The sequence below is a fragment of the Palaemon carinicauda genome, chromosome 6 (assembly GCF_036898095.1).
Source record: "Palaemon carinicauda isolate YSFRI2023 chromosome 6, ASM3689809v2, whole genome shotgun sequence".
Lineage (NCBI taxonomy): Eukaryota > Metazoa > Arthropoda > Malacostraca > Decapoda > Palaemonidae > Palaemon > Palaemon carinicauda.
In genome coordinates this window covers 27788795-27804779 of record NC_090730.1, presented here as the reverse complement: position 1 = coordinate 27804779, position 15985 = coordinate 27788795, and the positions used below count along the sequence as shown (strand labels likewise).

The 15985-nt window shown below is 43.0% G+C and overlaps 1 protein-coding gene across 1 annotated transcript in view; it reads left to right on the top strand.

The window, feature by feature from the left end:
• Positions 1-2460: 2460 nt before the first annotated feature.
• Positions 2461-15985, top strand: part of LOC137642060 (methylmalonic aciduria type A homolog, mitochondrial-like) — a 34723-nt gene continuing 21198 nt past the window's right edge. Inside the window, exon 1 of the mRNA XM_068374620.1 lies at positions 2461-2709. Coding sequence (XP_068230721.1) covers positions 2634-2709 — 76 coding nt within the window. The 5' untranslated portion in view covers positions 2461-2633. The remainder of the gene's footprint in view (positions 2710-15985) is intronic.

Here is a 15985-nt window from a genome sequence, read left to right as displayed (position 1 = left end):
CTCTTACTAACGTTTAAGATACTGAACCAAAATGAACCAAAATATCTAAAAGAATGCCTGAATAAAACTAGAACTAGGAACAAATGTTAACACAAGACACATGAGTGACAAACATAGGCTATCTAAACCAAGAACAAATAGTAAATTTGGTGAAAGGGCTTTTAGCTACTGTGCGCCTAGACACTATAATAAACTGTCCAACTGAAATGAAGGACCTAAAGGGAGCAATTGAATTTAAGAAGAAACTAAAGAACATTACTTTTCACAAGATCATATGATTTGGAAGATGCTACAATCAAAGAATTGTATAAGTTATAATGAAAATGTTTCGTTAGATGATTAATATGGACCCGCCCGAGAAGTAGTTCACTCGACTTCAGTGGAGGGTTGGATTTAAACCCAAAACAAGTAAACAAGTAAAGTGTGGCTCTGCAAATGGAAAGGACAAAGAGGGGATTGGATAATTTCACCACAGTTAAGAAGTTGCCTCTTTAATTACTAATTATACCAGTGATGTTAATTTAAACAAAGTGAAATTGCTTTGCCCTGGTTGTAGGCTATTGATGAAGCCAAAATGGCCATGACGAATAAGTTGAAAATTGAGAAAAGCTCGAGCTGGGACCTCACGTATATAAGTGAACAAGCAAGCAGAATCGCTGAATTGAGAAATCATCTCGCTGCGCTTACTGCAGATGCAGCAAATTACGCTCAGACTACTGTACAAACCCGAAAACAAAATGGTCCTTACTGAGATAGTGGATATCCAGCGAATGGGGATTCACTCAAGTTAATTAACGCTTTAAACACTGATGGCCTCAAAATGAGAAAATAACACACACACACACACACACACACACACACACACACATATATATATATATATATATATATATATTATATATATATATATATATATATATATATATATATATATATATTAACCTATTGGTAATCAAATTAACTCAAGCATGAAGTACAATCACTGATAGGAAAATGAGACTGAACATGCACTTCGGGATATACTAATTCTTCAAACCGAAATGTAAACTTTGCTGCTGTGAAGATGAGAGATGAGGTAGCAAACAAGATTCAAAGCATGATTGCCAACACTGAGACGGGGAAATTTTGACCTGAAATAATGATATGCAATGTATACAATGATGGAGATAATGTGTTAAATGCTTTGATTAAAAAAAAAAAATTGTTGCCTGGATCAGATTAAAAGATGTAGAACAGAAGTTAAGTCTGTTATTCAAGAAAAGTGCTGAAGGTGGGACTACTCACTATTTGTATAAATGTAATATTAAAATTCGAAGTGTTTTCGTGATAATGGTGACAAAGTTGTTGCGATGGCGTACTTATATCATACCTGTCAGAAATAGAACAGTGTGATCGTCTGTTACCACTGTCAAATGTTATGGATGTTTTGGAAAAGATTTGCAATTTTCAGGACTTATGATAAAGTTGCGTTGGAAATATTCAGTAAATCACGACACTGAGGAATACAACTCACAACAGATAGAATATATAAACTGAACTTAGTTGAATAAACCAGTTAGCCATATAGTAAATTTAAGAAATTGCAAAGCTTATAATTTGGAATTGAAGGGAATAGCAGTAAATATGGACCGTCATGTTATAGATTGTCGCTATGTAAATATTCAATCTGTTGGTAATAAAACTATTCAAGTTCGAGACTTGATAAATGAGAAAAAACTTGACATATTAGTATTATATGAAACATTGTTAAATAACTTCAAGGGTAAAGGGTCTTAAATGACCCCTCATACACATGTTTTCTTTCATATTCCGAGAGAGGGCAATGTTGGGGGGAGGTAATTGGGCTTTCAAAGTGCTTCGATAATGTAGATGTGACAATAAAAAAACTATGCTGGGTGATGTCCAAGTAAAAATAACGATAAAATACATACGACACCTAATCTTGTAGGTCCTGTAGTGAGACGTTGCGTTGTATGACCAGGAAAACAGTCCTAAAAGGTATAAGTAAAGTAAATGACATTGATGATACCGCTGAAATTTTATACTCCGTCTTTACAAGTGACATGAAATGGATGGAAATTAAACAGCAAATGATAGGAAAGGGAACGACTTAAGAAACTTGGATGGCATACAAATGAAATTGACAACCTGGTCTCGATATATAGTCAAGTTCGTGACTTAGGTGTATCACTTGCCTGTAATTTGTCTCTCAATCCTCAAATAAATAATGTAGAAAGAAAGGTTGGATAATGCCTTTTAGACGTTGCTTTTGTAAAGAAAATTATCATTACCTCTAAGGCCAGAATTAACTGTAACTTGTCTACTACAATCTACCCAAAGTGCAGCTTAAGAAATTACTAAACATAATAAGCAGAAGAACAAAAGTAATGCCTTTAACAATATTATCATAAGATGTAAATCTAATAAAAATTATACATCATCATTGGTTTATGTAAATATATGAAATATATATAACCAAGTCTCGAACAGACATAAATGAAACTATGCAAACGGAAGACGTGCAGTTCCATAGGTACATTCAATATTGGACAACAGCTCGACAAGAAGAATTTTTGTCGACAGTCGGCCCTTTGATAGAAAATTTGTAATTTTGTTTCTTAATTTATGTCAATATGGCCTTAGCGCTGTTTCCAAGACGATGTTTGACATCCATTTCAAGAAATTCAATCAATGCAATGTCTATAGGAGGTAAGTTAATTTAAGATATTCAATAGTTTAGTTATGTAATAGGCATACCCTAATCTTAGGCTACTTGTGTGGGGGTTGCGATAAGTAGAGGGAAAATAAAGTAAATATATGATACTTTAATTTCTAACCAAACACAGGAACCATATATTTTTCATACTCGTTATCTTGTGTTATATGCATTTATGACCATGATTATTGGGGCAAACCATCCGTTCATGAGTTTTTGGACCCCCCCTGTGTAAAGACAATTATGGGGGACCCCAGTGAGAAACCGAGTTTATTTTGGGTAATGAAATGCCATAAAACGAGTGATTTGCAGCAATGATAATGGTCAGAAATGCAAAATAAACACCAGATGGAAAAATTTATGGTTCATGTAAGTGGCTAAAGATAGAAGTATCATAATTTTTTCAGGGTTTATTTCACGTCCTTCGAAGCCTTTGTATATCGGCGGGCATTACCTCCCATTTTGATTAAAAATTGACATCAACTAACCTAAATTTTGCCCCCTAACCTAACCTACAAGCCATGTCCCTACCTACTTACCTAACGGGGGCTATGCCCCCTTGCGACCCCCCTTCCGCTGCTGTATTCCAAGCGGTTTCATTGTATATTATTCCATGGTAATGTAACCTAGGAAAAAAACGGTAAAGTTTTGGATTCAACCAAATTGGGAAATGTATTATATTAATATATTTTCCTAGTAAAGCACGTGATAACAAAACACTTCTTCTCAATACATTATTGTCGCTAATGCATACTTACAGAGAAAAAAAATATTTCAGGAATTGAAGGTCTTGACTTTTTCTAAGTTTAGTGTATATCTTTCCATGGGCACGCAAGGTAGCTCTTGTTCGTTTGTATGTCTGTTTTCATCTTACTTGGCTCCGCCCCATTGCGTAATGTGACAATATTTACTTGAATGCGCATTTGCTCCTCCCACTAATGTCGCTCCTCCAATCAAAATACTACTGGGTTCTTTTCAAGGGTTATTATTGGACGATTCATTGGTCTCTCAGTCTTGTTTCAAGGATCTGTTTTTCGTGCAATATAACATTGTAAACGATACTCTTTTGTTTTTTTCCCTATTTCATTATGGGAGAAACCCGTGATTGTCGTTTGTTTTCGGTTTTCAAAAGTTCCGGTTTCTATATTTTCATCACACGTCATTTTACTGTCATGGATCCTCCGGTACGGTTGTGTGAAATATGTCGTTATTCCTATTTTGATGTGATCGGCCGATTTCATGGGAATTATAATGGAACTCCTGAAGTAGTGAATCGTTTTCTAAGGGAGCATTCCGTATTACCTTTAAGTGTCCAGTGTGGTAAATGTGATTCGCCTTTACATTTTCGTGATTATAGACATGTGTGGTATTGTACCAAATCTGAACGTATTCCAGTACTTGATGATTCAGAAGAGGGTCAACCACAACCTTCCACATCTTCATCGTCATCTTCCGTTTAAGGTAAGAAGTGATTTAACAAAATATATATATTCAAATTTACCCCTGGTTAAAGGGGGGGTCGCAGGGGGCCGAGCCCCCCCCCGGTAGGGGTACAGGGCCCCTAGGTTAGGTTAGGTGGGTTTGTTAGGTTCTGTGGTGCCTTGAAAATTACTGTGGCCATAAGGGGGGGTCGCAGGGGGGGCGAAGCCCCCCCCGGTAGGGGTACAGGGCCCCTAGGTTAGGTTAGGTGGGTTTGTTAGGTTCTGTGGTGCCCTGAAAATTACTGTGGCCTTAAGGGGGGGTCGCAGGGGGGGCGAAGCCCCCCCCGGTAGGGGTACAGGGCCCCTAGGTTAGGTTAGGTGGGTTTGTTAGGTTCTGTGGTGCCCTGAAAATTACTGTGGCTTTAAGGGGGGGTCGCTGGGGGGCCCTACCCCCCTCCCCCCGGTAGGCCTAGTTAGGGGTATGGGGGAGGGGTGCTGGAACATTAATTATTCATTTATTGCAAATATCATTCAATGCCCCAACACCCTCCCCCCCCTTCCCCCACCCAAAACCCCGGTTCCCAAAGGGTGTCCCCCATAATTGGTGGGATGAACTAGGGTATACATAGTAAATCTCTAAATCGGTTGGTTTGCAGTCAAAATAAACGTTAAATTTTCAATATTAAACTTACCCGATAATCATGTAGCTGTCAACTCCGTTGCCCGACAGAATTCTATGGAGGGATACGCCAGCTATCACAATACTAGAAGGGGGTGTACTTACCAGCGCCACCTGTGGCCAGGTACCCAATCATTTGTTGTTGACACCTCCTCAATTATTCCTCTGTCGTGCTTCCGGCTAGACGTTCTGGGATACGCTTATGGTCTTCGAGTTTATTCATGGATATTTGGTGAAGTATTCTCTTAGATTAACGGCTGTCGCTTTACTGGAATCCTTTTTATATTAGCTAGATAGCTTTTATATAATACTGGTTAACGGTTAATGAATTTTTGCTTGTTTTTGGATCACCCTTTGGCTAACTCTTTGAAACAAGATGTCTGACGTTTCGCAAGCCCCCTCCCATAGACGATGTAGGTCTTGCAATAGGCGTATTCCGAAGGCCTCGGTAGATCCTCACACCGCTTGTTCTGACTGTAGGGACAGGCCCTGTCTATTAGAAAATCGATGTGAGGAGTGCGCCGGACTTTCGGAATTGGAATTTGTCCGTCTTTTAAAATATTCATCTAAGTTAGAGAGAGGTAGAGTTAGGAGAAGTTCTTCTCACTCTTCTATGTTTTCCTCACCTCATGATCCCCTACCTTTTCCTACCCCTGTAGTGGCTACCCCCGAACCTACTGTGTGCCCTCCGCCTGATATGTCAGTTGTTTTGCGTGCTATTCAGGCTTTAGGAGATAAAGTAGAATCAGTGGTAAGTGACCATAAGTCTCTGATGGCCGAGGTTAAAGAACTGAAGGTCAAGAGTGCAGTGGGTGGAAATAGTGCCAGTGCTGTGACGAGTGCTAGTGTCGGTGCAGTGCCAAGTGCTAGTGGTGCCAGTGTGGTGCGTGAGGATTTTTCTGTGCGAGCCAGTCGTCCTCCCAGTCCGGGACCTCTTGCAAGCTCCCATGCCCAGGGGAGAAGCAATGTCGAAGGGCTTAAGGGTTCGACAGGCCTTGTTAGGCGCACAGAATTATCCTCGGTGGTTGCGGGCGTGTCTTCCTTAGACCGTCACTCCCACCTGCAGACGATTGAGCCCGTCTTCTCGTCCGCTGATCAACATGCAGGGAAGAAACGTTGGTCTCAGGTCTCGAGACCGCTTAAACGTAGAGTTCAGTCAGCGAGTGCTCAGCCAGGTTGCAGTCATTGGCTCAGCTCTGACTCGCCTCAATCATCGGTCGACTGTACTCCGCCCAAGAGGAGTAAGGTTCTGCCTATACAGAGCCCGACTGTGACTTTACCTCAGTCTGTTATCGTTTCTGCCGACCCCAAGTGGACCCTGCTTCAGTCCATGCAAGCTCAGCTTTCGGACTTGATGCGTGAGTGTCGGGCTGAGAGCGTTGCACCTCCTCCTCCGCCTACACTCCCTCCACCTGTTCTCGCTCCGCCTGTGCTCGCCCAGCCTGCACCTGCTCCGCCTGGTCGCAGCACCATCTGCCAGGCGTACGATGTTGAGCCACTTTCGGAGTTTGCTGTTCCCAGTGTTGTTCAGCCTCTGCCTTCTTTAAGGCAACCCTTGCTTTGGGATCAGGAGAGTTATTCCACTCTTCCTCCGCCTCCCCTTGCTGCTCCACCAGTGGTGCAACTCTCGGTTGGGGTACAACAACCTCTCCCCTCCGTGAGTCTGTCTGCTCAACCATCGCTGCAGCGAGCTCAACCCTCCTCTAGGCAAGCTCCTCTACACCCTGGACTTGCGCCTCAGGAGCCTCAGCTTGCGAGAACTTTACCTTGTTCTGCGCAGCCTCAACCTCTTCATGCTCCACTCATCTCACAGGAACAGGAACGGACTATTCCGCCTCCGTCCTCCGCTCAGCTTGTGCAATCCTTGGGTTCAACTCTTGCTAGGAGTCAACCTCCTTCACCCATGCGCCTGCCTTCTGCTTCGTCTGTTGTTCAGCCTATGCAGTCTGAGCCTCAGGTTTTCCCTCAGGATGAGGAAACCTCTGTTATTGTTCCTACCCGTTCTGACTCTGCGGTTCAGCATTCTGGTCCTATCGCTTCGCTACCCTCTGCTGATGAAGTGTCGGATGATGAGGAGGCACACCTTGATCCCTCATCAGACGTGGAAGAGTCTAAGCTTTCTCCATTGTCTATTGATTTTCGAAAGGTCTTGGCTCTACTCAGGGAGATTTACCCAGACCACTTCGTCTCTGCTATTCCCTGCTCTCCTCCATCTGAGTTTTCGCTGGGCGTACAACAAGCTAAGTCCAACTATACTAAGCTTGTCCTAGCTAGATCCTCCAAGAGGGCTTTAAGGATCTTAGGGGAGTGGCTTCAGTCTAAACAACACCTTGGCAAGACTTCCTTCATGTTCCCTCCAACGAAGCTCGCTTCGAAAGGTTGCGTTTGGTATGCCACAGGGGAAGCACCAGGCTTGGGAGTACCTGCCTCTGCCCAGGCTGACTTCTCAAGTCTGGTGGACTCGCCTCGGAGGACTGCGATGAGACGCTCGAAGGTTTGTTGGACCTTCTCAGACCTGGATCATCTTCTGAAAGGGTTGTTCAGAGCTTTCGAAATGTTCAACTTTCTCGACTGGTGCCTGGGAGCCCTCAGCAAGAAAACCTCTCCTGCGGACAAAGATTCTGCCATGCTAATTATGTCCTGCATGGATAAGGCCATCAGAGATGGATCGGGTGAGCTAGCGTCGTTATTTGTATCAGGGGTGTTGAAGAAAAGGGAACAACTGTGTACCTTCCTCTCCGCCAGCATTACACCGTGCCAACGGTCACAACTCCTTTTTGCTCCACTCTCAAAGTTCCTCTTTCCCGAGGAGCTAGTTAAGGACTTGTCGGCTGCCCTGATACAGAAGGACACGCACGATCTTGTAGCCTCATCGGCTCGTAAGTCTAAGGTTACCACCTCTGTCCCCAAGACTTATCGCTCCCCAGTGGCTGATACCCCGGCTACGAGGTTCATACCGCCCTTTCGTGGTAGAGCCCCCAGCCGAGGAAGCTCCCGTCCAGACTCTCACAGGAGCAAGTCTAGGAAAGGACCCAGGACATCTAAGGGAAAGAACTGACTCTCAGATTCTCCAGACAACAGTAGGAGCCAGACTCAAAATCTTCTGGCGAGCCTGGGAGAAGAGAGGTGCAGACGCACAGTTTGTCAGTTGGCTGAGGTACGGTTACAGGATTCCATTCTGCCTCAAACCGCCTCTGACCACATCGCCCATCAACCTCTCTCCCAACTACAAAGAAGAGGACAAGAGGCTAGCATTGCAACAGGAGGTGTCGCTACTTGTGCAGAAGAAGGCAGTGGTTATAGTCCGGGACCATCAATCCCCGGGCTTCTACAACCGTCTCTTTCTTGTGGCCAAGAAGACAGGAGGTTGGAGACCGGTGCTGGACGTCAGCTCTCTCAACGAGTATGTCACCAAGCAGACGTTCACAATGGAGACGACCAAGTCGGTCTTAGCAGCGGTCAGACAGGAGGACTGGATGGTCTCGTTGGACTTGAAAGATGCATACTTTCACGTTCCCATTCATCCAGACTCCCAACCTTTCCTGAGATTCGTTTTCGGAAAGGTTGTCTATCAGTTCCAAGCCCTGTGTTTTGGCCTAAGCACAGCTCCTATGGTCTTTACTCATCTGATGAGGAATGTAGCGAAATTCCTGCACTTATCGAACATCAGAGCCTCCCTCTACCTAGACGACTGGCTGTTGAGAGCCTCCACGAGTCGTCGTTGTCTGGAGAACCTCTCTTGGACTTTAGATCTAATCAGAGACCTAGGTCTATTAGTCAATATAGAGAAATCTCAACTCATTCCCTCCCAATCCATTGTGTACCTGGGAATGGAGATTCAGAGTCGGGATTTTCGGGCTTTTCCATCGGCCCCCAGGATAAACCAAGCCCTAGAGTGCATCATGAGCATGCTGAAGAGGAGCAATTGCTCAGTGAGACAGTGGATGAGTCTCACAGGGACCCTCTCATCACTGGCCCTGTTTGTCGAGCTAGGGAGACTCCACCTCCGCCCTCTTCAATTCCATCTTGCGGCTCATTGGGACAAGGGCTCGACTCTAGAAGCAGTCTCTATCCCTATCAACCAAGAGATGAAGACCACTCTCCTGTGGTGGAAGCACAATCTCCTTCTCAAGGAGGGTCTTTCATTGGCCATCCAGACCCCCCATCTTCATCTCTTCTCGGATGCATCGGACTCGGGCTGGGGTGCGACCTTGGACGGACGGGAATGCTCAGGAGTATGGAACAAGGAACAAGGATTACTCCACATCAACTGCAAGGAACTGTTAGCAGTTCATCTTGCCCTGTTGAACTTCAAGTCCCTCCTGCTAGGCAAAGTGGTGGAGGTGAATTCAGACAACACCACAGCCTTGGCTTACATCTCCAAGCAAGGAGGGACCCATTCGAGGAGCCTTTACGAGATCGCAAGGGACCTCCTCATTTGGTCAAGAGGTCTAAACCTCACACTGGTCACGAGGTTCATCCAAGGCGATATGAATGTTTCAGCGGATCGCCTCAGCAGAAGGAATCAGGTCATTCCCACGGAATGGACCCTCCACAAGAGTGTGTGCAACAGACTTTGGACCTTGTGGGGTCAACCTACCATAGATCTGTTTGCCACCTCCATCACCAAGAGACTTCCGCTTTATTGTTCCCCTGTTCCAGACCCTGCAGCGGTTCATGTGGATGCTTTTCTTCTGAACTGGTCCCATCTCGACCTGTACGCATTCCCTCCGTTCAAGATTATAAACAAAGTTCTGCAGAAATTCGTCTCGCACGAAGGGACACGGCTGACGCTGGTTGCTCCCCTTTGGCCTGCAAGAGAATGGTACACAGAGGTACTTCAATGGCTAGTCGACTTCCCCAGGACTCTACCTCTAAGAGTGGACCTTCTACGTCAACCACACGTAGACAGGTTGCACCCAAACCTCCACGCTCTTCGACTGACTGCCTTCAGACTGTCGAAAGATTCGCTAGAGCTAGAGGCTTTTCGAAGGAGGCAGCCAGTGCGATTGCCAGAGCTAGAAGAATTTCCACTCGTAGAGTCTACCAGTCTAAGTGGGAGGTCTTCCGAAGCTGGTGTAGAGCCAATTCAATATCCTCTACCAATACCTCTGTGATCCAAATAGCTGACTTCCTTCTTCATCTTAGGAATGAGAGATCCCTTTCAACACCTACGATTAAGGGATATAGGAGCATGTTGGCCTCAGTTCTCCGCCACAGGGGTTTGGACCTGTCTTCCAACAAGGACCTTCAAGACATTCTCAAGTCTTTTGAGACGTCTAAAGAACGTCGTCTTTCCACTCCAGGCTGGAATCTAGACGTAGTCTTAAGGTTCCTTATGACATCTAGGTTCGAACCTCTCCAGTCAGCTTCCTTCAAGGATCTTACCCTCAAGACTGCTTTTCTCGTTTGCCTTGCAACAGCTAAGAGAGTCAGTGAGGTTCATGCCTTCAGCAAGAACATTGGTTTCACAACCGAATCTGCAACATGTTCTTTTCAGCTTGGATTCCTAGCAAAGAACGAGCTTCCTTCACGTCCTTGGCCTAGATCGTTCGAAATACCTAGCCTCTCCAACATGGTAGGTAACGAACTAGAGAGAATTCTTTGCCCTGTCAGAGCTCTCAAATATTATCTGAAGAGGTCTAAACCTATTCGAGGACAGTCAGAAGCCTTATGGTGTGCCATCAAGAAACCCTCGAGACCCATGTCCAAGAATGGGCTTTCGTACTATATAAGGCTTCTGATCAGAGAAGCACATTCTCACTTAAAGGAGGAAGACCTTGCATTGCTGAAGGTAAGGACCCACGAAGTAAGAGCTGTAGCTACTTCGTTGGCCTTTAATAAAAACCGTTCTCTGCAGAGCATTATGGATGCAACCTATTGGAGGAGCAAGTCAGTGTTTGCATCATTTTATCTGAAAGATGTCCAGTCTCTTTACGAGAACTGCTACACCCTGGGACCATTCGTAGCAGCGAGTGCAGTAGTAGGTGAGGGCTCAGCCACTACATTCCCTTAATCCCATAACCTTTTTAACCTTTCTCTTGAATACTTTTATTGTTGTTTTTATGGTTGTTACGGTAGGCTAAGAAGCCTTCCGCATCCTTGGATTTGGCGGGTGGTCTATTCATTCTTGAGAAGCGCCTGGGTTAAAGGTTTGGTAGAGGTCCTTTAGTAGGGTTGCAACCCCTTGTACTTTGGCACCTTTGGGTTGATTCAGCCTCCAAGAGGAACGCTGCGCTCAGTAAGGAAGACGAACTTTAAATAAAAGGCAGAGTAACGGTTCTATTCGACTTCCTTACCAGGTACTTATTATTTCATTGTTATTTGAGATAACTGTTATATGAAATATGGGATACTTAGCTATCCTTTAATCATGTACACTGGTTTTCACCCACCTCCCTGGGTGTGAATCAGCTACATGATTATCGGGTAAGTTTAATATTGAAAAATGTTATTTTTATTAATAAAATAAATTTTTGAATATACTTACCCGATAATCATGATTTAATCGACCCTCCCTTTCCTCCCCAGAGAGAACCAGTGGACCGAGGAATAATTGAGGAGGTGTCAACAACAAATGATTGAGTACCTGGCCACAGGTGGCGCTGGTAAGTACACCCCCTTCTAGTATTGTGATAGCTGGCGTATCCCTCCATAGAATTCTGTCGGGCAACGGAGTTGACAGCTACATGATTATCGGGTAAGTATATTCAAAAATTTATTTTATTAATAAAAATAACATTTCATTGAAACCACACTATTTCTGATGCAACAAATATATTTTTATTGCATTTTTCCAAATTTGGCTGAAACTAAAAATTTACCGTTTCAGAATTAATATACATCTATATCCTCCAATAATGGGGGACCCCCAGTGGGAACTCGGGGTTTTGGGTGGGGAAAACATACTGGGGAATCGATATATAAACGTAAAACAAGCCTTTTCTTCTCTATACATTACCTTCTTGAAATTATAATAACTGGAGGAAAATACAAAATAGTATATATGAATAAACTTTGGAGGCCCCGTTGCAAAGATTTTGTCATGAAAAAATACAGTAACCAGTGCTGCCAACGTCCGATGTAGATCAAATGTTATTTTGTGACCTGTCATACTACTAGGCTAGGTTAGGTGGGTTTGTTAGGTTCTGTGCCCTTTTTGTACATTTTATATATTGAGTAAAACTTATATGGAGAAATTATTTAATATATGGAAATATCTATCATTACTATCTTTAGTAATGTCAATGTGCCGTTGGTAACTCTGTGTACCATACGTCAACGTTGGTAACACTGTGTATTATTGGTAACGTTGCAAATGTTATCGTTCGTTCGTAAGAGAAGTGACACCGTGCATCTTAAAGTTATCCGAATTGGTTGATCTGTTTGTTTCCGATTGAAATGAACATCAAATTCCCTTAATTCACGTTATTTACTATAGGAAAACAATTATATATCGTTTCCCCAGTATGTTTTCCCCACCCAAAACCCCGAGTTCCCACTGGGGGTCCCCCATTATCGTAGGATATAGATGTATATATATTTCTGAAACTATTCATTTGCGACGGAAACGAGTGTCATTTTTGAAGAGATCGTAATTTTTTCTGTAAGAAACAGTAGTTTTTTTCCTAGGTTACATTACCATGGAATAATATACAAAATTACCTTCCAAGCTAGCCGTAATCATACATACAGGGGCCTGCTATCATACATACACCCCCAGTCCTTCCAACAGTTTTTGCTCCGCCGTGCACTCGTTTTGCTCTCGGAAAGAGGGAAACTGCAATCTCCGTATGTACTGGCAAGCGGTAATGTTGAGCTGCGCTCGCAATCCCTGTGACTCATTATTTCGTGATTAATTTTTGCTTTCACATAGGTAACAATAGCTTTACGCTGAATGGAGTGTTTCCTTCCTAATTAATTGCCGACATAGATGAAATTGCACTAAATTTCGAAATAGATTGTACTTCCTTTAAGTTCCCTCTTGGAGACGTCTTTATGTGATGGTGGTTTAACTTAAAATGAAGGGAAGGGTTGAAAAAAATGGTTGTTGTAGAAAAACATCCAGGAACTTGTGCATAAATATGTGGAAGCTCCTTATTGATTAAAGAAGCTAGGTGATGATTACGTTATACTAAAAACAGAAAAGCTGGCCAAAGTGTATGCAAGCAACGCCTGCGCAGTTACCTCAGTAACTCGACATCAGTCGCCATACGTAAGTTATTATGCCCCAGCCCCCATTAAAGATATATATTGTTGAGAAAAATACCAAACTAGCTAGCACTCGTCCATTTTTTATAGCGAATTTCAGTTTCACTCGTAATTAAAATATATATTAACCCCAAAAAATGGATTTCCATAGAGTCTAATATGGTTTTTGCTCTGCCGTGCACTTGCTTCGCTTGGAAAAAAAGAAAAACATGAAGCTCCTGTGTACTGACAAGCGGTAATGACGCTGGATGCAGAGTCCAACTTTTTACAGGTGTTGGCCGGTATACGCTGCGTAAATGGTCTCTGACAGAACCCTTTCTCTTCGTCATAGGGAAGGAAAGTGACCATTGACAGACTGTATTGTGCAACTAGGGGCACCAGACTGCCTCTAGAACTTCCACAGTCAATTCTGGGCTCAGAAGCTGTAGACAAGGTCCATGCGCAGGCCTCTGACAGGAAGGATTCCCTAAGAGCAGGGAAATTCTCCAGCTTGTTTTCACAAGTTTTTTCGTGATAGAGGAAGTACTTCCTCACTGAGGAGGCTTCTCCTTCTCTAGCCATGGACCCATTGGTTCAGTATTGTCAAACCAACTGAGCACGAGGTGTAATGTAGCTTAACTCTACACCAGTTAGAGGGGTTTGAGTTATGGTAGCCTGGGTTAAATACCAAGCCAGTCGGAATAGGGACTTACTCCTACCTAAGGATGAGTCTCCTCTGTAAAGAATAAAAGTTTGCATTTATGCTGGAATAAATGAAAAATTGAGATAATTTGTACAGTACTTTTCCTAAGTACAAACCTGAGTCCTTTACTCGTACTTTTCAGAATATCCTGGCTGCAATAAAAGTGAGTGCTTGGTGAGCAAGCAGGGGAGCGAGGCTTTCCCACTCCCTGCTAACTACCGGCCACCTGTTTACATCTCATTATAAAAGTTTAATTGCCACATTTTCCAGCTTTGCAGATATTCTGTCCTATGTAAAGTACTCAGGAAAAATACAAATGATCTCCAAATTTGTTATTTTAAATATTTAACTTAGCCGGTGAATATATAATAGCTGCAACTCTGCGGCTCGACAGAAAACACACTAAAAAAACTCGCGAGCGATCGCTATGAAGGTTGCGGGTGTGCCCACCAGCGCCAACTGTCGGCCAGATACCACTCTTGTATGTAAACAAAACCTTCAATTCTTCTCTGTCGACGTTGACGACAAGACGTATCAATACTCGCTGTAGAACCTGGAGTTTTCTCAACATATTTGGTGAAGTACTTCATTTTGGTTTGAGCTTTCGCAGTGCAGGTGTTTTATCTTCATCTTAAATCTTGAACTCGTTTTTGGATAGATTTAATTTTTGATGACAAAGAGAGTATGGACTTTCTTTGACTTTTAAATGGCCGACCCTTCCTTTAGACGGAAGTGTGTTTAGGCTTTTAGCAATTATCTTATCACGTTATAAATTAATTATAGATTTTCCTCTATATATTTTATATCTCAACCGCCTTTATTAGGCCTCTTCGATTAGCTTTCCATTTATAATAAACATCAAAATAAATTTTAATGATTTGTTTATATGCGACCTTTCCTGAGAGTAGGCGGTCCTAACTTGGAAACCGAAGTTAAACAACGTTGAGCCCTTTCAATCGTAAATAGCTTTTAAAGAGCTAATGATTTAAAACTTATTAAATGAATATTTTTTAATAGATATTTTATGAAAGATTTTCTTTGAATAGTCTTCGTACTGTTTCAAAGATGAACTAACGTTTAGTTTATTTATGCTACGCAGTTTGGGCTCTATCGTTACGATAGAGAGAGAGAGTATCACGGTTTCACTTTGCAGAAAGAGTAAATCGATTCTGACGTTTTGTTCATTCTTCTTTCAAAGCTTAAATGTTTTAAATTCTATTTTAAAGGAACTTTTTAATTGAAAAACCTTTCAGTTTTTTCCTTTGGTCAAATAACCTGTTTTTTTTGACGAAACGTAAGTGGGCTCTTCTCTTAGGTGCGAAATCAAGAGAGAGAGAGAGAGAGGAGAGAAAACGTTCCGTTCTTTATCTCGTCCCAAGCGGGTAACGTTGTTCTCGAGTTACTCTCGTCCCTAGTCTCTGTACGGGGAGAAAGGATTAAACGTTTTTAGTTTTTTATTCTCGTCCCAAGGCAATGTACGGTGAGAGATTGAAAACGTAGTTTTGAATGAACTAGTGTTTAGTCTATTCCCCAGCCACTGAATTTTTTTATCTTAAAATATGTTTATTGTTTTTTGCTGGTATTAATGTGCTTGCATTATACGACTGATTTCGCAATTACAACCTTTTGATGAGGGTAGAATTGCGTGCTTCAGGTAGAAATCAGTTTTATTCATACCTGATGTGAATTGTTAAAAGATTCGATTTCAGTGAAATAAGTGCAAAACAGAAAATCGTAGTGATAAAGTGATACAGTATTGCGCAAAGTGTTATCAGTGTTGCGACCGAGGGTTCGTCTGTTCGTGCCTGTCGTTCGCCTAGTCCGGGACCTCTTGCAAGCTCCCAAGCCCAGGGGAGAAGTAATGTCGTACGACTTATGGGTTCGAGAGGCCTTGATCAGCGAACAGACGTTCCCTCTATGGTATCGGGTGTATCTTACCAAGATCACCCCTACCATAAGGCGAGAGAGACCATTTTCTCCGTCATCCGAAGGCTTTTCGCATAAGAAACCGTGAAACAAGGTTTCGAGGCCCTTTAAGCGAAAGTCAGTCCTTTCAGGATAGGTCCAGCGTCCTGGTTTTAACCATTAGGACAGCTCTGACCCTATGCAGTCATCGGAAGACTGCTCGCCGCCTAACAAAAGCGTAACACAGACTCTGAGAGTCTTTTTGTAGGCAAGGTTTTGCGGTCACAGACGTTACCCTCGTCTCTTACCGCAACCATTCCCGTTGATCCTAAATGGGTTGTACGGCAAGACATGCAGAATAAGCTTGCCTC